We start from the raw sequence: 24,472 nt of genomic DNA on the forward strand, positions 1-24,472 counted from the left end.
AATGTCAGCAATAGTAGCATTGATGTGCTGTTCATTCTCCTTTGAAGAAACACAAAGAAACTGGCAACGTTGAGGATTGTAGATGAAATTGGTCGGCCAAGGAAACTTGACCACTACAGCTCCAGAAGGTTTACCCCCGTTACTGACCAGGCCATTTTTTTGTGATACAGCACTGTTATTTTAACTGACAATTGTGCGGTCGTGCAACACTGTACACAAATAAAATGTACCGGTATGTCCTCTTTGCCAAAAGAAACCTCTATTTGTGGGTGGTATTTGATAACCACTGTGGTTTTTATAAACCAAAAAGACCAATCATTTTGGGAATTTTTTTTTTATATACATCATAATAAATATATACACACACACACACATGCTATAAAACATATCCAATAAATTTGTTTTCAAAAATCAAATTTCTTCATCAGTTTATGCCAATATGTATTCTGCTACATACTTTATTTTTGGTCAAATCCCAATAAGCGTATATATTGATTGGTTTGTGCAAAAGTGATAGCATCTACAAACAATGGGATATTTTTATTTACCGGTATTTATTTTTTGCTAATAATGGCGGCGATCAGCGACTTATAAGGGGACTGCCACATTGTGGCAGGCTAATTGGACACTTTTTTTTTTTTTTATTTTTTTTTATTTTTAGGAACCAGTGACACCAATACAGTGATCAATGATAAAAACATGCACGGTCAATGTACTGACACTGGCAGAGAAGGGGTTCTACTTTAGGGGCAATCAACGTGTTAAATGTGTGCCTAAAACGTACTTGCTTACTGTGTGGGGTGCTTGTACTATGGGAAGGCAGAGGATCCATGTTCCTTCCCTTCTCACACAACAGCAGTCTGCCTTGTTTACATAGGCAGACCGCTGTTGTGCTTCTGTCCAGATGTCAAATCACAGTGGGAACAGGTCACCGCCGGTGACGTGCGTGTGCCCCAGACCCAGAAGTGCAGGATCAGGTATTCTGCACAGGAAAGCTGCCTTGCCCCTATATATATATACATACATACATACACACACACACTATACGGTTGGCAGGTGGTTAATGCAGCAGATGAAGGATGCATCATGTTTACTTTCCTTCGACATTGGACGATATCTAGCAGTACCATCAGCACAGAACTGGTGGAAACCAGTGGGACCCAGGTATAACCATCTACTGTCCAGGGAAGTCTGGCCAGAAGTGTTCTTCATGGAAGAATTGCAGCCAAAAAGACATTCCCTCGACTTGGAAATGAGGTCAAGCAGCTCAACTATGCATGGAAACATAGGAACTGGGGGTGCAGAAATATGGAAGCAGGCGCTCTGGACTGATTCAGAATGTGAAATATTTGGCCTCATGCATCGGGCCTAAACACCCAATGTGCGCGAGGCCTTAGTGAGATATAATTTTCTGTTTTTAGGCTAGGTTCACACTTGTGTGATGCAGGAAACATGCAAATCCCCTGCAGATTCCCGCATCGCACCCAACTCGCATACCAGTTCACAACGCCATATGCGAACAGCCGGGAGTGTCAATGCCAATACATTGTTAATGACAACCCCATTTCAGCTTGCATATCGCACTGCGAACTGACAGTTCGGACAGGAATTGTGACATGTTCACAACCATGCGATCCAATTCTGGTGTGGACCAAAAAAAAAGGATCCTGTGCGAATTTGGTTTTAATGTGATGCAATATCAGAAATCGCATCACACAGACATAGCATGTGATTTGCAGTGCGAATCACATGCGCTCTCACTAGTGTGAACCGGCACTTAAACAGCCATACTATCAATACAACACAATATATTGTGATTGTTATAAATAAGGAGCAGCTATATACCAAATGCAACACGTCTTACAGACATAATTTGCTGTGCCAATAATTGGATTGTCATTGTTCTCTGCCTCTTGAAACTGAAATATTCACTAGGACAATCCTCATAATAAGCTTTAGCAGTGGCTGCTGTGCAGCAATTCGGTTATCCAGGAATGTGCTGAGCGATTCGGCCCATTAATCCTCTGTTTACAGCCTCTTTTGTAAGTATATGTCAGGCACAGTCCAGCGTACGTACAAAGACCTGCAGTGCTGATTCCTGAAAACTGGACTAGGTGAAAAATAGGGGAGAAACCCATAGCAAGCTGGCTTCATCTTAAAATACCTCTAGATCCTCCAGGGTGCTCAGAATGCCAAGCCTGGTCCACCTGTTTTCAGGCACCGATTGTTATGCATGACCATCACAAATATATTAAAGTGGTTGTAAACCTTTACATATACCCAGTGAAGTGACTGGCCTCAGGTAATACACAGATGAAACAAACCCTCCTACATAAGTTGTACCTATACATCTGCAGTCTTCTCTTCCCTACAGCTGTTCACAGTACAAAAGTTAAAAAGCTTCTCTCAGCTGTCAGAATAAAGTGGGCGGAGAGCTGAAGTTACACTCTACAGAGCTCAGTGAGGGAAGCTCTGAGCCAATTGGAGGTTAGGGATACACCATCCTTCCCACAGCATACAGGAATAGAACTGAGGGTGTCAATCAGCTGGGGGGCCCTGCCCTGTCACCTTTTCCTTCTCTTGGTGTCAGGAAAACTTGTCACAAAAGTGAATTATGCTAATAGAGGAAAGAGGCACCAGAGAGAAATTACACTTAATGCTCTGGATTGAGACAAGTACACACTATAGAGGCAAATGCTTTGTTCATATATCATGTCTGAGGTTTACAACCACTTTAAAGGAAGGAAGGGAGGTGGGAGGTGATCCGGAAGAAACCTGGCACCAACTGATCAGGCATGGTCTCCTAACCCCTTCAGTTGGAATTGCTGATAACCAACTTGCTTGGTTATCTTTCCCTTCTATATCTTGGATTTAAAAAAAAAAATCCAACTGCAATATTTACATTCTCTCCTGTGTTGTTCTCCACAGTAATTCCTTTCACATAACCCCACCATCTTAGCGGAGCATCACACACAGGGTCCTTTAAATGGAGTGTAATGATGCTGCTAATGGCTTATTGTTATTTATCCTCTGCATCATCAGGGACTGCCCACTGCTGAGAAAATATTCACCAATAAAACGACCGCTCATCACATGACCAGCCTGAAAATATTTTAAAAAGTATTATATACAAGAAATAAAAAAGGCCTAGCGCACACACACACACACAAACAAACACACACACACACACACACACACACACACACACACTTGGCCTTTAAAAGGGGTGTGCTAGTTCCCTTTGCCTGCAATGATCCATCTTTGGATATACAGTGGAACCTTGGTTAACGAGTAACGCGATTAATGAGCGTTTTGAAAGACGAGCAACTCTTTTTTAAAATTTTTTTTTGTTCCGACTCGGTTTGCAAGTGTTGTCTCACAAAACGAGCAGCATTCAAGCTAATGGGGTGTGCAGTACCGCATTATGCCAGAGGTGTGGGGCCGGTGACACTTGGACTGGTTCGGAGCCGTTCGGAAATACTCAGTTCCTGAGGCTTTCCAAGTTCAGCAGATTTGTCCCTGAGTATTTCTGTGGCTCTCCGGCACCCCCCCACCTCTGGCCACATGCGGTATTGCATGCAATGGAAGTCAATGCGGAACTAATTGTTTTAGTTTCCATTGACTTCTATAGGGAAAACTCACTTGGATATGCTTTGGATTCCAAGCATTCTCTTGGAAGGGAATATGCTCGTAATCCAAGGTTCCACTGTAATAACGAAAGATTTAAGCAGCCCATAAATGACCAATTTCCTTTCCTTCCACCACGGGTGTTGATTGCCCCATCAACACAGTCAATGTTGATGAGGGAATGTCTTCTGCATCGCAATTGTGATCTGCCAGTGGGGTGGTGTGGGGAGCATTGCCGGCCGGCAGAACACGATTACTGCTAGACGCAGGCAATAATCAAATGTAAAAAAAAAATAAAAAAATAAAAATAAAAAATAATCTGACAGGCTGGTTGTACCCAACTCAACTGATGGATTGCATCTCGGCCGGTCCCTGTTGAACTGGTTGAATTTTCGATCCATGTATGGCCGGCTTTATTGCATCTCTAGTCTTAGGGAGTCACACATCACGGACACAGACAAGGGTTAGATGACATTTTATTAAAAAAAAAATTACAAGAGGCTTTTATTTCCTGAGAGCACAGAATGAAATGTTTTAAGCCGTTATTCACAAGTGTAAGTGCTACTGAATGTATACAGTTATTTCTATAACCAGACTGCTATACTACTGGTCACCAGGCCTGAGCCAGCTGTTCCTATAACCAAGCTTGGTAATCCGCAAAGATTTTTTTCCTGGGGCAGCAGTGTAGATTATGATGTTTTCTCAGTCTCCACTCTGCTGTCCAACTAGAGAATCGTTCTAAACTCATCAAATATGAAGTTAGGCACATGAGCTTCAACAACCTAAATAAAAAAAAATAAAAAAAATAATTATTAATAATAATATCAAGTACAGTTAACTAAAAAAACAATGCTACTACAGGACATCACACTGTCAGTGGCATCAATATATAAACAAGATATATTAAAGGACATTAAAAAGGAAACATTTTTTTTAACCACTTCAATACTGGGCACCTTCCTGCCCAGACCAATTTTCAGCGCTGTCGCGCTTTGAATGACAATTGCGCAGTCATACACACTACATTTTTATCATTTTGTTCCCACAAATAGAGCTTTCTGTTGGTGGTATTTCATCACCTCTTGGATTTTTATTTTCTGCTAAACAAATGAAAAAAAAAAAGGCCGATAATGTTGAAAAAAAAAATAAAAACCTTTTTTGTGTCCTGTTACAAAACTTTGTAAATAAGTAAGTTTTCTCTTTCACTGATGGGGCTGCACTGACGAGCACTGATAATGGGCACTGATAGACGGCACATTGGTGGCACTGAAAAGCGGCACGGATGGGCACTGATGTACACTAATAGATGGTACTGATGGGCATCACTGATTGGCAGGCATTTTTTGGCACTGATAAGCGTCCATTGTGGGCACTGATTGGCATCCCTGGTGGCCATGGGTGGCATACCTGGTGGCGATTAGTGGTGGGCGTCCCTGGTAGCGTCCCTGGTGGTTCAGTGTAGGCATACTCGTGGCTGCGCTGATAATCACCCCCCCCCCCGTCAGAAGAGCAGCCGAACGGCTCTCCTCTGCTTGCGTCTGACACGAGTGAGGAAAAGCCAATCAACGGCTCTTTCTGTTTACATCGTGATCAGCCATGATTGGACACAGCTCATCACTTGGTAAAGAGTCTCCGTCAGAGACTCTTTACCTAGATCAGAGTTGTGGTGTGTCAGACTGACACACCGCAACAACGATCGACCATGATGCGCGTCCCCGGATCGTCCGGTCAGGATAACACAACCACTTTGCTGACATCATTTTGCTATATGGTGGATGGCAAGTGGCTAGAGAAAACAACCCACAGACGTTGCCATTGCTACTAGTCATTCTGTAAATACTACTTTCCTGGTGGTCATGTTTAGGCCTCATCTACATGGGCAGTTTGGCTTGTAGCGCCTAAAAATGTTGTTTTTATTGTGGCCGGGGTGTACAGATGTAGCGTTCGGGGCATACGTCCCTGTACGCATAGAGCCCTTTTACGCAAATACCGCTTGGAACAGCTACTGCAAATTACATCTGGTCATTGATTTGACATGCTGCTGGCAGTGGGCTGTGTGCTTCACCTCTGCCTTCCAGGTGCCAAAAACACTCGTTTATTTTTCAATGTACAAGCCAAACCACCCATGTGCAAGAAGTCTCTTCCTTTAATATTTTGTATCCCATTCCTGCATCAAACATGCAAATAAGGAAGTCTGACTTTCCACGGACGTCCCAATATGCATGATAAGTAAAAGGAATTCTCCCCAATGGGATACATAAAACCTGATAAGTGTTCTTACACTATCTATCTAAAAAAATTGGTTTTAGTTACACTTTAAAGCCCAAATCCAAGCATATGTTTTTGTTTGAAGGGTGGGAAAAGCTTAAGAGCCTTTCATTTTTTTTCTTTTTTACCGCTTTCTATTTTCCTGTAAGGAAGATTTTCCATCACTTCCTGTCTCAGCTGTCACTGGGAAAGAAAGTTCAGAAGCAAATCTTTTAAATAAAGGACAAAGTCAGCTATAGTACATAAAGCGAAATGCGAGATACTACCAACCTGTAGCAGTTAATATTAGTACCGGTAGCTGCTCATATTTTGTGCATTTAGGAACACATCCAGCCCTTTTTTTCCTGCTAGAACTAGTTTCTGTGGAGCATTTTCCCCTCTTACAGAAAGAACATTTTTGCCTTAAAGTATAACTAAAAGCAAAACTCTTGAGTTTTGGATAGAGTGGAGAGAGGTTAACCACTCTCATGTTTTTCTTGTTTTTCTCTTATGGAGAGTGACCTTCTCTATTTGTCTTGTTTACCATTACCATTGGAAGATACATTATATGTATACTGGTGTCAACCTAAATCTCATAAGGTACCCATGGGTACCCTACTTAGTGAAGCAACGACGACAGGTTATGATTTTTAACTCAACATCTGAATTTGTTGAGAAATCTAGCACTGGAACTGGAGAAAGGCTGGGTGGATGAGATTATCGGCCAAATAATCGCCTGCTTTTTTTTTTTTTTAAATGCTAATCTCACATCGAACCTGAAGAGTTTACTAAAGTATTAAAAATTCTCGCTCAACAGAATAATAATTCGGAAGTGATATAATGTGTTGTAGTGTATTTGTATTGTATTTTTGAAACAACAACTGTACTGATTAAAAACGAAGAACTGGTATTCTACGAGAATAATTTCTGTGCTTGTCCCACCAGATAATAAATCACATGAACTGTCGTGATCGGCTCTCGAAAGCGAATGATCAGATTTTGTAGAATTTTCTGACCATCTCTCTGTTGTCTCTTGATTTAATTGTTGTCCTGCATATAAAGCAGACATGCCTTTCCCATTGGTACATTCTATCCATCACTTTTGCACTAACTGGCAGATCACATGACTTGTGGAGTAAGGGATGAGGCCTGAATTTAAAAAGGACTAATTTATACATCCCTAGGGTGAAATGTTGCTCTGCAAGATTTATTTCCGAGGTTGCATGACAAGGTCTTCCACAGAGGTGGGCCCATCACAGCCAGGGCTCAGAGGAAGTGGACTGAATTGATGCTGACCGTCATTGAACCTGAAGACTGAGGACATCTACTGACAAAATGGAATAACTGCAAGAGATAACTACAAACTAGAAGAAAGAGTTGAAGAAAAAGCGTTTTTTTTTTGTTTGTTTTTAATATGTCCATGTGATCCGCCTAAAGCAGGGATATGCAATTATCGGACCTCCAGCTGTTGCAGAACTACAAGTCCCATGAGGCATAGCAAGACTGACAGCCATATGCATGACACCCAGAGGCAGAGGCATGATGGTACTTGTAGTTTCGCAACAGCTGGAGGTCCGCTAATTACATATCCCTGGCTACAAAGGATTAAAGTGTAAGTTAAATCCCCCTATCGTTTTCAGCCAAGCCAGCTGCCATCTTGGCCTCTGTTTAATCTACAACTGTCATGATGCTGCACCTGTGACCAGTTATGACACCAGCCATTGGATGGTTTGACAGTTTGGTTGAGAGCACAACCAATGGGAGCGTTACATTTCCGGTATGTGTTGGAAATGAAACTGGTAAATGGATGGGCCTACTTCCACTTTAATTTTATCAATTCATTTTATATTTAACCTTACTTTCTCTATATAGACTGTAAACATGTACCTGGTGGCAGCCATATTTGCTTAATGCCTATGCAAGTCCTGCCTCCTGCTTAGTCGTGCTGCACAATGACTGTTTCACTTCAACAAAAGCCTCTGAATAAAGTTAACGTCAACATACAAAACACAATCTGTTATGCCATGTTCAGAAACTCGCCAACTTTTATTTAAAAAATTGGCAAGATGACTGCAAAATACTTCGGAATGCCTTTCGTACAGCAGTGCTTAATGATGAAGGTTTATAAGTAAACACTGCTTTGTGAAGTGTGTTAAGGAATTCTGAAGTCTTTTGCTGTAATCTTGCCAACGTTTTGGATTAACAGCTCGAAGGTTTCTGAACATGGCCGTAACAAATTGCTTTCTATATGCGGAGGTGGTGTTGCGTTTGGGCATGGACTAATGTCTGACCTCGGTACCAGGGAGGAGGGGTGCCTTGTCCTACATGTGGCAGCAGTTCTTTATTTGAATCTGGCAGAGCTTAAGCTATTTTACAGAGAAGAATGGGCAAAAATGTCACTCTCTAGATGAGTAAAGCTGGTAGAGACATCCCCAAAAAGACTTGCAGTTGTAAATGGCGTGAAAGGCGGTTCTACAAAAGTATTGACTCAGGGGGGCTGAATACAAATGTACCCCACATTTTTCACATATTTAGCTGAAATTGTGAAAAACATTTATCATTTTCCTTCCACTTCACAATTATGTGGCACTTTGTGTTGGTCTATCACATAAAATCCCAATAAAATACATTTACGTTTTTGGTTGTAACATGACAACATGTGGAAAATTTCAAGGGGTATGAATACTTTTTCAAGGCACTGTATGGGATAATGATGAAGACCCTAAATCTACTTACCCTCCTGGGCAGCTTAGTATAGCGAACATAATCCTCCAGAAACATAAGTGCACCAACTACATCTGCTGGCATCTCTGGAATCTTCTGGCTGGAACCCAAAACAGAAGTCATTCTATCCAAATAATGTTACTTCAGACTCACCAACAAACACTATAAAATTTATATAAACTACTAATGATCTCTTGGTTGAGTGGAGGAAAAGAAGGGCAAATGCCACACAAATTTTTCTTGCACTTGAAATCAGCTTGGCATGCTTATGAATTCCTTAGCTGCTTGAAGCTGCTTGCATCACAATCGACTATTATAGGGAGAAAAGACAATCCAACATGAATGAACGCTCCTGCACTCACCTTGTGCTCTGCTCCATAGAAGAGCGAATAAATTGTCCAATAAGGGCAAGGAACTGCTCTGTATACCGGGAGTGGAACTGTTTCAGCAACGTCAGTAAGCCCAGGACTAGTGGTGGCCAGTCAATGGCATCTGCTGGCTTCCTGCAGGCCATACCTATGTGGAAGAGACAGAAGCAACAACTGCTGGTTTATACAGGTCGGGGCCTTTCACCAAAATAAAGAGGTTCCCTATCCTCAATTCTTAGTATTGCCAAGTTGCAGTGGACGCACCCCTCCCCCCCCCAATAAAGGACTGTGTGACTCAAGAGAATGGCTTTAGTTTAGCAGAAAAGGATCCCTCAGCTTATTGTAGACGATGGTGCACTCAAATTTTGAAGCTTGTGAAGCACCTTATTATCGGATTACCAGGAAGAAAGAGTTGCATGCCCCGGATAACATCCAGATAGTGAGAGAGCTGCACATGAATCTACCACGCAGTGAAATTAGTCGCCTCCTGATGACTTCCTGGAGGTCCCGAAACACGTAGAGGGCGGGTACTTTTGGCTATTACGTAATTTTCACTCATTGGAACGCACGTCGGCTCCTATGTGGATGGGAGTGGTGGCATTTGCCTGAATAAGCTTTGGCAGATCAGTCTGTGTGCCAGGGAAGGCATCCTACTTTGTGAGTGTAATTTTATTTTTATATGTGGTGGTTTAAATAAATGTTATTATGCTGCCAGGTGTTAGAGCTGCACAACTTTAAGTAGATATAATCACTTAATGATTAACATTACGTTAACTAAAGCTCTGCATATTAAAATGATTGCTTTTCTAAAATACAAATATTATTTCCATGCCTCTTTACAGCACCTTCCTGTCTACATTAGGGGCGGATCCAGGGGGGGGGGGCGCAACTGCCCCCTCCAAAAATACCGCCAGCTGATGACAGCGCGGCCGGTTCCGGGGTGATTGAGCTGAGTGGACGGGTGAGGGAGGGGCAGCTGGGTGGCTTAGGAGGGCTGCTGGCCAATCAGGAAGCCAGCGGGCAGGGGAGCAGGGAGATGACATCATCTCTCACTGCCCTGCATCCCTCCAGTTCCACCCTCACTGTGCGGGAAGCTGTGTGCAGCAGAGAGATTACATCATCTCTCTGCTGCCTATCTTCACTCTGCGACTTAACAAAAGAACACCTTAGCAGAAAAGTGACACAGTAGGTGACAATCGGCAATGTGTGGCAGGCTACGTGGCAAGTGGCAATCCGCAATGTGTGGCAGGCTACGTGGCAAGTGACAATCCGCAATGTGTGGCAGGCTACGTGGCAATCCGCATCTGGTGGCAGGCGACGTGGCAAGTGACAATCCGCAATGTGTGGCAAGTGACGTGGCAAGTGGCAACCCGCAATGCGTGGCAGGCAATGTGGCAAGTGACAATCCGCAATGTGTGGCAGGTGATGTGGCAAGTGGCAATCCGCAATGTTTGGCAGGTGACGTGGCAAGTAGCAATCTGCAATGTGTGGCAGGCGACGTGGCAAGTGGCAATAAGCAATGTGTGGCAGGCGACGTGGCAAGTGGAAATCCGCAATGTGTGGCAGGCGACGTGGCAAGTGGCAAGTGACAATCCGCAATGTGTGGCAGGCGACGTGGCAAGTGACAATCCGCAATGTGTGGCAGGCGACGTGGCAAGTGACAATCCGCAATGTGTGGCAGGCGACGTGGCAAGTGACAATCTGCAATGTGTGGCAGGCTACGTGGCAAGTGACAATCCGCAATGTGTGGCAGGCTACGTGGCAATCAGCATCTGGTGGCAGGCGACGTGGCAAGTGACAATCCGCAATGTGTGGCAGGCTATGTGGCAACCCGCAATGTGTGGCAGGCAACGTGGCAAGTGACAATCCGCAATGTGTGGCAGGTGACGTGGCAAGTGACAATCCGCAATGTGTGGCAGGCTACGTGGCAAGTAGCCACATGGCACCCTCAGGGCTCCCACTGATTCTGCATTATGGTGAGTTGAATCATTTCATTTTATATTACAATGTATTAATAGAAATAATGCGCTTCAATCATCCTGACACCATAACAGCCATGGTCCCCTAATGATTGAAGCGCCAATACCAGCCATTTCCCATATAAATTGCCCCCCAAAAAAACATTTTATAGCAGTGCCCCTCCCGAGACTGGACTCTGGATCTGCCCCTGGTCTACATGTGCTCTAGTGATGGCTGTATGGCATTTCAAAGTAACTCTACTTTTGTTGAGAACAAACATTCCCCTCTGGGTGATCTATGCACATTTCAAGATTTTAACACACTTTTTTTTGCAGATTCCTACTTTGTTATTCTAGAGTTACGATGCTTTGTCTCCCAGTTGCTCCTGCATTTCTCATGGGCTTACAATGGCTGTTTCAACACATTTTACAGTCAGGGTCCACTATTATCACAAACAGGAAACCAGCCCAGATTCTGGAGAAATAACCGTTTGTCTGCGTCCGTGTGCAAAATTAATGTGAATGGGAGTGGTTTTGGAATTAATAAGCAGCTGCTGCACTTACAAGGTTCTACTGAGGAAAGTTGCTGAGTCTGCATCCCCTTAGGTGTTATTTCCCTTTGGGAATATCTCACCAAAAATTAAATTTTTGTTGCAAGGAATGCCTAAAATCTTAATGCAGACTTCTGGGGAAATCAGTAAGCAAAATCACACAAGCAGCAAAGGGCATTTCTGGGGGGTTCTGTACATCATCAAAAAAATAAAATAAAAAAAAAAATAGAATATGCTGCATCGGCTCCTGGCCGGCTCTAATGCCTTGTACACACGGTCGGACATTCCGACCACAAAATCTGTCTGATTTTTTCAGACAGATGTCTTAAACTGGTGTTGCATACACACGGTCAGACAAAGTTGTCGGGAAATCCCATCGCTTCATCAGGGGTCAAGTCCTGGGGAAAAAAGTGTAGGAACTTCCACCCAAGATACACTCCCCCCACCAAAAAAATAAATAAAAAATGATACGCTCATATGCACAAACGCTTCAAAAGTGTTATTTTTCATCCAATTTTCGTATTGTGTGTATGAAGCTTAACTGTTAGTACATAAAAAAACAACAATCCTCAAACATAAATATGGTAATTCTCTGAATAATCAGCATTCATTCAATTGTGCTTCCATGCAAATGTGAACATCATGTTCTGATCCTTATTGGGGAATGTTATTTTGTATATAGAGTGTTTATGTGGTGAGTTTACACTTTTCATTGAACAGAGTTTGGATAGCACAGGGTTAAATGGAAAGGTCATAAATGAACTGCACATTATCTGGACAGAATGCTTAGGGAGATAGTGATGTGTTCCTGCTTAGGAGATGTATGTTAGCTTGGGGGGGGCGGCAAACTCTGCAGGGCTCCAACACACACTCGCTGCTATTCCAACCCTTCACATATTTCCACATAAACTTCCCTCCTGGCATTAAACTTTGCCAGGTATTGTGCTCAGCTTACCACCCCAAACTGATGTTTCTCCCTCAGCTCACCTCTCTCCATGCATGTCCTGTGAGCAGAATAGCTGTGCTCCTCCTCTGGGTCAGCTAGCTGTGATTGACAGGTAGATCGAAGCGGAAGCTGTCATGGGGCCCCCTACTGGCAATGCCTGAATGGTCAGGTGTGCGGCACTTACTATTGTGAGCTGTTTCGGCGGCTGCTGGTGTAGCACCTGCCACACATCTCACATACTACAAAGTCTTGCAGGACATGGCTGCTAACGGGAACTGAGTTCCTGTTCTGGAAAAAGTACAGGAACTCCGTTCCCATGCGTTCCCGCAGGACTTGAGCCCTGCCATTCGTTACAACGGGACTACATTGAGGCTAGTAGCCAATAGCTTTGGTCTCATAATTTGATCTGAGCATGCGTGGCACTTTGTCCGATCGGAATTCTCTACAAACGATCTGAAAAAGTCTGATCGGATTTTTTTGGGCGGAAAATTTGAGATCCTGCTCTCAATTTTTTTCCATCTGAGTTTCCGACCGAAAAAGTCCAATAGAGCCCACACATGATCAGATTTGTCCGACAATATAATCCGATCGGACCTTTTCCATTGGAATTTCTGACCGTGTGTATGGGGCATAAGGCTGAGAACTGAGTGATCAGTTCTCAGCATTCTGTGAAAAGAGAGTCACCGGCTCTCTGTTCAGCCCCCCCCCCCCCCCCCCACTCCCCCACTCACTGGGACAGGAGGCTGGAGATAGACAAGTAATATTGGGAGCTGCAAACAGAGGTATTTTCTGCCTGGCTAGGCTGTCTGTAAGATGTGCCCGTATCAAACTGGCTGAACAGAACAAAAGATCCTTAGGCAGATAATACAGCCCACATATATGCAAAGGTGGAGTTCAGCCTGTATAATAAAATGGATAGTAGACCAAGCAAAAGGGATAAAAGCTATCCACCTAACCAACACTGTACAGTATATAAAAGCGGCTACTCCAAAACAGTGCAATACAGTACCTAAGTTCTTGGTATACTGAAGCTTGGGTAACTGAGTAACCAGAAAGAGGAAGTTGGTGATGGGGAAAAAAGAAAGCTGCTTCGTGGTGACATAAATCTGTAAAATCAAACAGACAAAAAAAAGCCAAGAGTCAAGCGGCATCTATAGAAAGAGGCAGGTCTAAAGAGAAACATTCCTAGTAAATTGATTAGGATAGTACATTTCATAACATGCATCTAATGGAATAAGAAACAGACATTTCAGAAGTGACAGGTCCTCTTTAACCTCTTGCGGCTGGTCACTGTACATGTACAGATGGTCTGCTCCCTTATTGTTCTGGGAGGATATACTAGTACTTACTGGGGAACTGAGCTTCTGCATGTGCAGTCTTGTCATTGGATACATCGGATTACAGGCAAAAAAAAGTTTACAAAGAGCCAGTGAGAGTGCCTCTGTACCTCATGATCACTATAACCAATCACAAGTTGTGATGTGCCACTTATTGGCCAATGATCAAGAAGCACAGTTTACTCTCACACACCAAATCAGTGTGTATAAGGAAAGCCTCCTGAACAGCAGCTATCAGCAGTGCAATACAGCACCAAAAAATAAAAAAAAATCAGCACAAGGGACATTACTTACATTTAATGAGAAAAGTCCCTTGTGCTGGTTGTCACGGTGGAAATCTTCAGTCCTCTGCCCTGCAGTTGTCATCTTGGGTGCTTCAGGTGTTAATACCAGTGGTAGACTCTAGCTTCCGTGACTGAAAAGTGCATTATGAATGGAAGAGGTTGTCTACTATTCATTTAACTCATGGAAGCTATAGTAGAGTTTTTATGAATGGAGGAGGAGGAGGGCAGGAAGGGTGGGTATACTTGGCACTTTTGAGGAGTATCTGTCAGAAGTCCAGGGCTTGCATTAACCTCTGCTGCACCAGAAGACCATGACTGCAAGTTATGGCAAAGGATCGGAAGACTTTGAATTTCTAATTATTATAGCCGGCACCAACACTAGGAACGCGTCACAGAAAATGTAAGCAATGTCTCTATTTGCTGCTTTAAAAAAAATACCTAAGCTTAAGAGTCCGTTCACACAGGGGCAACTTGGGATCCGACTTCAAGTCGCCCCAAGTCGCCTCAGGTCGGACAACATTTAAAAACCAATTTAAGTGAATGAGAGCCGTCTTAATGCACACTACTGAAGTCGCTCCGACTTCAAAAGAGGTTCCTGTACTACTTGAATCCGACTTGTAGGCGACCGGTACCCATTGATTTCAATGGAGGTCGCCTCCAAGTCGGATTTCTGTCTATACGGAGGCGACTTTGACAGAATTATTAGCTCTGAAGGGGGAACTCTACGCCAAATTTCTGAAAAAAATTTGGCGTGGGTTCCCCCTCCGAGAGCATACCAGGCCCTTAGGTCTGGTATGGATTCCAAGGGGAACCCCCTACGCCGAAAAAAAGGCGTGGGGGTCCCCCCAGATCCACACCAGACCCTTATCCGAGCACGCTACCCGGCCGGCCAGGAAAGGGGGTGGGGACGAGCGGGCGCCCCCCCCCCTCCTGAGCCGTACCAGGCCGCGTGCCCTCAACATGGGGGGGTGCCTTGGGGGAGGGGGGGCGTGCGGCCCCCCCACCCCAAAGCACCTTGTCCCCATGTTGATGAGGACAAGGGCCTCTTCCCGACAACCCTGGCCGTTGGTTGTCGGGGTCTGCGGGCGGGGGGCTTATCGGAATCCGGGAGCCCCCTTTAATAAGGGGGCCCCCGGATACCGGCCCCCCACCCTATGTGAATGAGTATGGGGTACAATGTACCCCTACCCATTCACCTGTGAAAAAAAGTACAAAAAAAAACACAACACAGGGAAAAAATATTTTATTGCACAGCTCCGGGGGTCTTCCGTCTTCGGGGGTCTTCTCGCCGGACTCCTCCGCTATCTTCTTGTAGCTCTTTTGCTAGCGGAGGAGTCCGGCTTTCTTCCTCCCCGCCGCCGGCCTCTTCTCCCGACTTCGGGGGTCTTGTCCCCCTCTTCGGTTCTTCTGCCGGGCCACCGCGCCTTCTTATAGCTCTTTTACAGGCGGTGGCCCAGTCTTCTGTCGTCGCCGTCGCCTTCCGTTCTTCTCCTTCTTCTCCTGGAGATGTTGACTCGACAAGCTCTCCGGCCGCAATGCCAGGGACGCGCTGCGCTGCCACTTATATAGGGACAATGGGGCGGTGTCACATGGTTGATGTCACATGGGTTGGTCACATGGGTTGATGTCACATGGTGACCCCGCCCCCCTTACCATGTGACATCAACCCATGTGACATCAACCATGTTACACCGCCCCATTGTCCCTATATAAGTGGCAGCGCAGCGCGTTCCTGGCATTGCGGCCGGAGAGCTCGTCGAGTCAACATCTCCAGGAGAAGAAGGAGAAGAACGGAAGGCGACGGCGACAGAAGACCGGGCCACCGCCTGTAAAAGAGCTATAAGAAGGCGCGGTGGCCCGGCAGAAGAACCGAAGAGGGGGACAAGACCCCCGAAGTCGGGAGAAGAGGCCGGCGGCGGGGAGGAAGAAAGCCAGACTCCTCCGCTAGCAAAAGAGCTACAAGAAGATAGCGGAGGAGTCCGGCGAGAAGACCCCCGAAGACGGAAGACCCCCGGAGCTGTGCAATAAAATATTTTTTCCCTGTGTTGTGTTTTTTTTGTACTTTTTTTCACAGGTGAATGGGTAGGGGTACATTGTACCCCATACTCATTCACATAGGGTGAGGGGCCGGTATCCGGGGGCCCCCTTATTAAAGGGGGCTCCCGGATTCCGATAAGGCCCCCGCCCGCAGACCCCGACAACCAACGGCCAGGGTTGTCGGGAAGAGGCCCTTGTCCTCATCGACATGGGGACAAGGTGCTTTGGGGTGGGGGGGCCGCACGCCCCCCCTCCCCCAAGGCACCCCCCCATGTTGAGGGCACGCGGCCTGGTACGGCTCAGGAGGGGGGGGCGCCCGCTCGTCCCCACCCCCTTTCCTGGCCGGCCGGGTAGCGTGCTCGGATAAGGGTCTGGTGTGGATCTGGGGGGACCCCCCACACCGTTTTTTTGGCGTAGGGGGTTCCCCTTGGAATCCATACCAGACCTAAGGGCCTGGTATGCTCTGGGAGGGGGAACCCACGGCAATTTTTTTTCAGAAATTTGGCGTGGAGTTCCCCCTTGAGCTCATTCTCTGCTTGGCCACGGCAAAAGTCGCCTGGCCTGGGGTGACTTGTAAGTCGTCCCAAGTCAGGTTGAAGTCAGCACAAGTCGTGTTGAAGTCGTCCCAAGTCGCGCTGTGATCTTAACTCAAGTCGTGTCCAAGTTGCCTCACTCAAGTCGCCTACAAGTCGTGTTGCCCCTGTGTGAATGGACTCTAAAAGAGAAGCATGGTCTTCTAAAAAAAAAACAAAAACAAAAACAAAAGAAAAAACTAACTATACTTGCCTAGATGGCTGCAGCATTGATCTGATGCTGCATCTGTTCCCGGTTGACTCTAAAGCCCCATACACACTATCAGATTTTCTGCAGATATTTCCTTCAGATTTACCAAAACCATGTAGTACAAGGGCCTGCCTGAGTGCATACAAACTGAAACTCCTAAGGTTTGATCTCATATTATATGGTTTTGGTAAATCTGAAGGAAAAAAAAAAAATCAGCAGAAAATCTAATGTGTATGGGGCTTAAGACTGAGAACTGAGTGATCAAACACTGCCGATTGCCCAGCTCTCTGCCTGCGGTGTGCAGAGAGACTGACTGCCAGTGCAGTGCTCTGCCCCTCCACCACTCAGTGGGGGGGGGGGGGGGGGGGGAGGCTCGAGCAGGCTCTCAGAGGCTCAATTGGAGGCTGAGCCAACTTCCAGTCCAGGCAACTGGGCGGATCCCGACCTGGCTCTGTGATGGCATCTTTAGGCTGTTGTTGGCTGAAAATGGGTCACAGGAGTGCAGAACAAACTGCACTCCCTGTGATCCCCAGGAGAAGTACAGACAACATAGCTTTGGTTATACTTCTCCTTTAAGTTTGAATGTGCCTAGCGCACCATTACCAAGCACTACGTATTATACCCCTAATTTCCCCCGCAAAAAATCATGCCACAAAAAATAAAAATAATAAGATCACCTTGAGATGTTGATTTTCCAAAATGGGGTCATTTTGGGGGGGGGGGGTTTCAAGCATTTTTATTTGCTAGGTTTTAAAACAGAAATCAAGGAAAACTGTTTTTCTTTTTTAAATGTTTCTGGTCTTTTTTCCTTTAAATAGTAATAAAAAATAAAAAACCTCAGTGTTTGTTAAATGCCACTAAAAGAAACCTTTGCCTAAATATATACAGAATCTATATATAACAATTTCGCTTGGGTACAGTGTTGGATGACTGAGTAATTGTCAGTCAAAGTATCACAACACTAAAAACTGAAAAAATGGCCTCATAGTGAAGAGGGTGAAATATGGTAGTACAGAGATGGTTAAGCTACAGCGCATCCTAGATGGTCGTGAAAAAAAAAAATGAGTGTGTTACTTTGTTCAGAGGGTTGTGTGTCCCGGCAGCCTCCAGGTAGGCAGTGATCTCATACAGCAGAGAGTTGTCCTCCTTGGGGCACGGCAGAGATGGATCCTGGTAATGAGCTTTTATATCTGACAGAATGGCTCTGGAATGGATAGAAGAGAACCGTCACCATCTGTTTAACATGCATTATACAATGTATATAATTACATAGTTGGTAAGGTTGAATAAAAACACTTTCACACTGGAGCGGTGCGCTAGCAGGATGGTAAAAAAGTCCTGCTAGCAGCACCTTTGGAGCAGTGTGTATACCGCTCCTGCCCATTGAAATCAAAAAGGGGCAGCGCGGCTATACTGCCGGCAAAGCACTTCGGCAGCAGCGCTTTGCGGTGGTTTTAACCCTTTCATGGCTGCTAGCGGGGGAGTAAAACCCCTCGCTAGCAAACGAATATCGCCACTAAAACGATGGTCAAGCAGCGCTAAAAATAGCGATGTTTTACCGCAGACGCCGCTCCCGCCCCAGTGTGAAAGGGGCTTTAGGGTGGAGATCATGGCTCTACACCAAACTCAGCAAATGGTCTTAATGGAGCTGGCTTTGTGCACAGGAGACCAGTCATGCTGAAACAGAAAAGGGCCTTCACCAAACTGTTCCCACAAGACTGGAAGCGTACAATTGTCTAAAATGTCTTTGTATGTTGTAAAATTAAACACTAAGTAAACTCTAACAATGAACCGTTCCCTATTTTCCACCAATGCAGGCTGTAGAGAATAGAGATCAACTGGGAAAATCCAACCTGACCCATCGACTCTCACCTTGAAAAGGTTTAGCTGGAGGGTGTCTGTCTGGGCCGAGGATGGCTTATGCCGCATATACACACGACCGGGCTTTACGGCAGACTAGGTCAAACGGTCTTTCCGATGGACTTTGTCACGCACAAAGTCCTTTTGAAAGTCCGTTCATTTTGAACGTGATGACGTAAAACGGGACTAAACAAGGAAGTTCAATAGCCAGTAGCTTCCCTTGCATTGTATTTGGTCCGTCGGACCAGCACACAGACAAGCGGTTTTCCCGATTTTAGTCCGTCGCAGTCGAGCCCATCGGGTAGATTTGAAACATGTTCTATTTCTAGGTCCGATTTTATTTTATTTTTTTGAAAAACGATCGGACTAGCCCATACACGATTGGATTGTCCGACGGACTAATCCTTTCGGTCCTAGTGTGCCGGAAAGTCCGGTTGTGTGTACGCAGCATTACAGTTCAATTTAGAAAGATTGGGCCAACCTCTCCAACAAATATGAATTCAGCAAAATAACAGCTAAGCAACTAGATTGGGTACTGTAATTAGGGTTGAGGTAAACATTGGCTGCCTACTTATTTCTCCCGAGCATGGGTTTACTTTACAGTGGAATTAAACTCTAAAATACTTTCCTATGCTTCAATGGCCCCTTGCTGGCTTCTTCTCCAAAGCTCTCTCTGGGTGTCAGTCTTTGGCTATCTCAATTGGCCGATGTGTGACGACATCACACCCATGCACGTGCAGGAGTGTATTTATCCCGACACACACAGGCACTGTGCCTGAATGCAAAATGAGCTGTGCACGTGCAGCTCAATGTACATTCTACAGCATACTGTGAGCAAGAAGATTTATTTTATTGCAGAAGAGAAAGAGCTTGCATGCTCCCAGTTTTTTCTTTTTAGACTTTAGTTCCGCTTTAAAATGGAACTAAACCCATCAATTTAAAAAGAGAAATAAAACCCCCTTATCCTTTTCAGCCAAGAAAGCTGCCATATTAGCCTCTGATTTGTAACCGCCATGGTGCTGCACATGTGATCAGTTAGACCCCTTTCACACTGGTACCGCATTAATGATAAAACACCGCCAGTTTTATGGGCGCTTTAACCTCATTTTAGCGGCGCTTTTTGGCCACTAGCGGGGTGCTTTTAACCCCTGCTTGCGGCCGAAGAAAGGGTTAAATGCGCCCCAAACGTACAGCTGCTGTAGCGCTTTGCAGGCGCTTCGGCAGCAGTGCCCATTCAATTCATTGGGCAGGGACGCTGGAGGAGCGGGGATTGATAGGTTTTGTTCCACTTTAAGCCCCCGTTCACACCGGTGAGACTTGTCATGCGATTTGACAGGTTCACAACCTATTGACGGCAATGGAACCATTCAAATCAGTGTGCCGCCCCGATTTAAAAAGGAGTTCCTGCTCTTTTTAGCGATTTCAGGTGTTACTTGCATAGACATCTTGCATGAAGTAGCACAGATGTCAGCCAAGTCGCACCTGAAGTTGACACTGACATGCAGCTTTAAAAATGTGTGATTTCAAGTGACGTTGCACGATTTCAAAGCGTGTAAACCAGGGGCTATCGTTTCCTAAAACAATTACATTCCAGGCATGGTGTGAATTATAATGGTCATAGATGCCAATGTTGGCACTCAAGCGAACGGTCACGCCATCAAATGACAGCGCATTACAGCATTGTGTCAAATGAGGCTCGAGCGGAGGTCAAGTTCGTCGCACTCGCTGACTGTAAAGGATAGGAGGGTTTTGCTTAAATTACTGTAAGGGGTCAATCAGGTGAAGCTTAGTAATACAATCTTTTTTTTTATCTTACTCATTAAAGTTGTCCAGAGCTGCGGCCAGGTGTTTGGAGTCAAACTTGCAGGAATAGTTTAACTCATTAGCAATCTTCTGCCGGAGAATCTGCATCTGACCGACCTGCAACAACACAAGAAAGCCGAGTTCTGACAAAATAGTGCAAGATGGATCTGTATTATTTTCATTCTGATGACATTCAGGGGAGATTTACTAAAACTGGAACACTCAGAATGTAGTGCAGCTGTGCATCATAACCAATCAGCTTCTAACTTCAGCTTGTTCAATTAAAGGAATTGTAAAGGCAGAAGGTTTTTTATCTTAATGCAATCTATGCATTGATATAAAAAGCCTTCTGTGTGCAGCAGAGCCCCTCAGCCCCCCCAATACTCTCTGTTCAGCGATGTCCATGAATGTCTCATTCATCAAAGACTCTCCTTCCTGATTGGTTGAGACACAGCAGCAGTGCCATTGGCTCCTGCTGCTGTCAATCAAAGTCAGCTAGGCAATCAGGGGAGAGAGGGGACGGGCCGGGGCTCCGTGTCTGAATAGATGGAGGGAGCTGTGACTCAGCTCGGGTGCCCCCCTAGCAAGCTGCTTGCTGTGGGGGCACTCAACTGGAAGGAGGGGCCAGGAGCATCGAAGAGGGACCCAAGAGGGGAGGATCTGGGCTTCTCTGTGCAAATCTACTGCAACAGAGCAGGTAAGTATAACATGTTATTTTTATAGGAAAAAAAACAAGACTTTACAATCACTTTAAACTTTGGCAATAAAACCTGGAAGTTGAATGGTTTGTACGCAGGCCTGCACCAGGTTTTCCACTCTACGGTTTTAGTAAATAACCCCCACAGGGAGGATAGATGCAATTGATTGCAAAGATTCATAGGTCATGTTTTTTAAAAGACAGGAAATAAACAAGAGCAAAGTAATTGGCTGGTATTCAGGAGCCCTCTAGTGGTAATTCACCATTACTGAATTAATCGTTATACAGTTTCTCGTCTCCTCCTGCAGTCCACTGATTGCTTTTCCATTAAAATTTTACTGGTACGCCCGAGTCTGGGGTGCTTGTCTCCTGAGGGGGTCCGGGGGCTTCTAGAGCCATACAAGAGTTTAGGCGGACATGTTGTTTCTATTTAAAGCAATGGTTTACTGATGAAGCAGAGGAGTGAAACATGTTGAAACCACAAATTAAAGACGGAGAGGCAGCTGTGAAGTTTACCAATTTTTGTATATTTTAAAGATGACCCCTGGGATAAGCAAATATGGTCCAAATAGGTGTGGCATTTGTGTACTTTGTGTATTTCTTCTAGATCTGTGCAGTAATCCTGTGTGAGACTTTCCCTTTGTGCAGGTGTTTTGTGTAATGAAGACCGCTCACTGCTGCTCTCTCTCCTTGTGCAGGATGACTGGTCTTGTCTCCAGCCCCTCCTGAGGTTTTCTGTAAAACAGTCTGAACTGGGTGGGGCTGCTGGGCCCCTCCTGTAGCTCTGCTCTCTACACAGGAATAGGGATGAGCTCAGGCGTGTTCACATGGAACACGTGCAGAGCCCGCCATAAAGTCGGCGCAGCGCTGCACTAATCACAGGCAGTGAGACATTGCCCGATTTCTGCAGCCACACATTGGGGCAATGCCTCACTGCCTGTGATTAGCGCAGCGCCAACTTCCTGGTGGGCTCTGCACGTGTTTCATGCGAATACGCCTGAGCTCATCCCTACACAGGATACATACAAAATTTGCAGTGTAATATTTGGGTTTGCAAGGCATTTGGTGCACACAAAGTTGATTTATATCCTTTGTGGTTATTTATTTAAAATGAAAGTTTGTCTGAATTTTATCTTTTACTAGTTCAATTGTATGGACAGTTTTATGGGGCCGATCTGATCATTAAAGGGGTTGTAAAGGTAAATATTTCTTCACCTTAATGCATTCTATGAAAAAACATCTGACATCCGGCCCCCCCCAGCCCCCCCGTTTTACTTACCTCACCCCTCGAAAGACCCGCACTCGCCCCCGACATCCTCTTCGCCGCTCAGCCTGGCCGCTGATTGGCTGGAGTGGATGGATTGAAAGCAGTGCAGCCATTGGCTCGCGCTGCCGTCAATCACATCCAATGACGCGGCGCGTCAGGCCGAGTGATACAGTGAGCGGCTATAGCCGCCGGCCGTATCACGGGAGCGTGCCCGCAAGTCCTTTTCACCATGCGAGGCAGCTCGCATGAACGTGAGAAGTACTTGCGGGAGGAAGCTGAGACAGCTGCCGAGGGACCCCAGAAGACCAGGTTCGGGGCCACTAAAACTAGCAGCGTTTTATCACTAATGTGCAAAACGAGCTGCACAGTGGAGGCAAGTATAACATGTTATTTAAAAAAATAAAAAATAAATTAACTTTACAACCCCTTTAAATGTAGAGGTCAAGCAATACAAATGGTGGCACTGTTGGGATTTTTTTAATCCAGGTCATGTGATCAAGCTACAATGTTGGCAGTGCTGGTATTCTTTACTTTGGGTCATGATATTAAGTGCCAAGCACTACAACAGGTCACATCCCCGGGCTCTCCTCCTACCATATCCCCCCACACCCATTTAATGTATACATTTGAAAAGGGCTGTGCTTGCTTTGAAGTTTCAAAGGAAAGAAAAGTGGAAGGCACATTCGTAAATCCCAGTTGTTGACAGTGTTGAGCAGAGAGATGAACTATATCAGTGTACTGCTGCTCCTTATTTGACCAACCAGAGGGGTAGGCGTGTGCGTTTGATCAAGAGTTCTCACTAATTTTCAGGACCTAGCAGTGCTGTCTGGTAGGGATGGCTGGATCACAAGACTGAGCAGAATATCAGATAAGCAAGTCAGATCATTTACATATACTGTATGTATGAATGTATGTATGTATGTATGTATGTATGTATGTATGTATGTATGTATGTATGTATGTATGTATGTATGTATGTATGTATGTATGTATCTAAGAAACACAGAGCAAATCAGTTATATAAATTGACTTACCTTCAGTATTGAATCCAGATATGGAGTCCAGACCTTTGGGGTTTTGGCAATAGCAGATGAATATATCTTAGAAGAGTTGGCTGCAGAGAAACAGATATTATTAACATTAGAAACAAAATTACTCACTCCAGAGAAAGGAAAGTTGGAATCTGATTGGGTATTATGAGCAGGACAGTGACATTTATTTTCACTGACTATTAATGGATAAGATCCTGCAGTCTTTTTCCAAGTGATTGAGGGACAAATGACCACCTACGCACTTCATGACCACTTTATTAGGTACACCTATTTAGTACCATGTAGAACTCCACTTTTGCCTAGAAATACTTATGGTATGGATTCAACAAAACGCTGAAGAACATTTCATAGGGATTTTAGTTCATGTTGAGTTAGAAGGGGCCTAACACCTAGAAGTGTTAAAGGATATGTAAAGGTTTGGTTTAAAAAAAAATAAAACATGTCATACTTGCCTCCTCTGTGCAGTTGGTTTTGCACAGAGTGGCTCCGATCCTCCTCTTCTGGGGTCCCTCAGTGGCGCTCTTGCCTGCTCCTCTTCGAGTGTCCAGTTGGAGAGGCGCTCTCCCTCGGGGCACTCGTGCGGGTATGCTCCCATGTCCTGCTGCTGTGTCCATTGACACAGTAAACAGGATTCAGTGGCCCTGCCCCCTGCGTCATTGGATTTAATTGACAGCATCAGGAGCCAATCTATCCAATCAGGACCCAAGACTGGCTGGAGCTGGTGTCTTGTCCCAGTCACTGGAAAGACCGGGATCAGATAAGTAAAAGGCTGCTGTATCACAGGAGGTTTTTCACCTTAATGCATTAAGGTGAAAAACCTTGTGTCTAAGCATTACCCAAAAAAATTGCAGGGTACTTTCTGTGCCTTGAAACTCCTATTCTTTAGCCTTTCAAAGCTGTATTCCTGTATGCGGGATTATCTAGAATACTG

General features: G+C 45.1%; 1 protein-coding gene across 1 annotated transcript in view; it reads right to left on the bottom strand.

The window, feature by feature from the left end:
• Window positions 1-4,086: 4,086 nt before the first annotated feature.
• The window catches only part of WASHC5 (WASH complex subunit 5), a 98,948-nt gene continuing 78,562 nt past the window's right edge, over window positions 4,087-24,472 (bottom strand). The window contains exons 23-29 of the mRNA XM_077493325.1: window positions 23,524-23,603; window positions 20,539-20,642; window positions 17,937-18,066; window positions 13,431-13,527; window positions 8,961-9,114; window positions 8,611-8,698; window positions 4,087-4,409 (exon numbers count right to left, since the gene is read on the bottom strand). Of these exons, the coding sequence (XP_077349451.1) occupies window positions 4,353-4,409; window positions 8,611-8,698; window positions 8,961-9,114; window positions 13,431-13,527; window positions 17,937-18,066; window positions 20,539-20,642; window positions 23,524-23,603 (710 nt within the window). The 3' untranslated portion in view covers window positions 4,087-4,352. The remainder of the gene's footprint in view (window positions 4,410-8,610; window positions 8,699-8,960; window positions 9,115-13,430; window positions 13,528-17,936; window positions 18,067-20,538; window positions 20,643-23,523; window positions 23,604-24,472) is intronic.

This window comes from Lithobates pipiens, unplaced genomic scaffold, assembly GCF_037356315.1.
Source record: "Lithobates pipiens isolate NorthernLeopardFrog02 unplaced genomic scaffold, aLitPip1_a1.2 Scaffold_19, whole genome shotgun sequence".
NCBI lineage: Eukaryota > Metazoa > Chordata > Amphibia > Anura > Ranidae > Lithobates > Lithobates pipiens.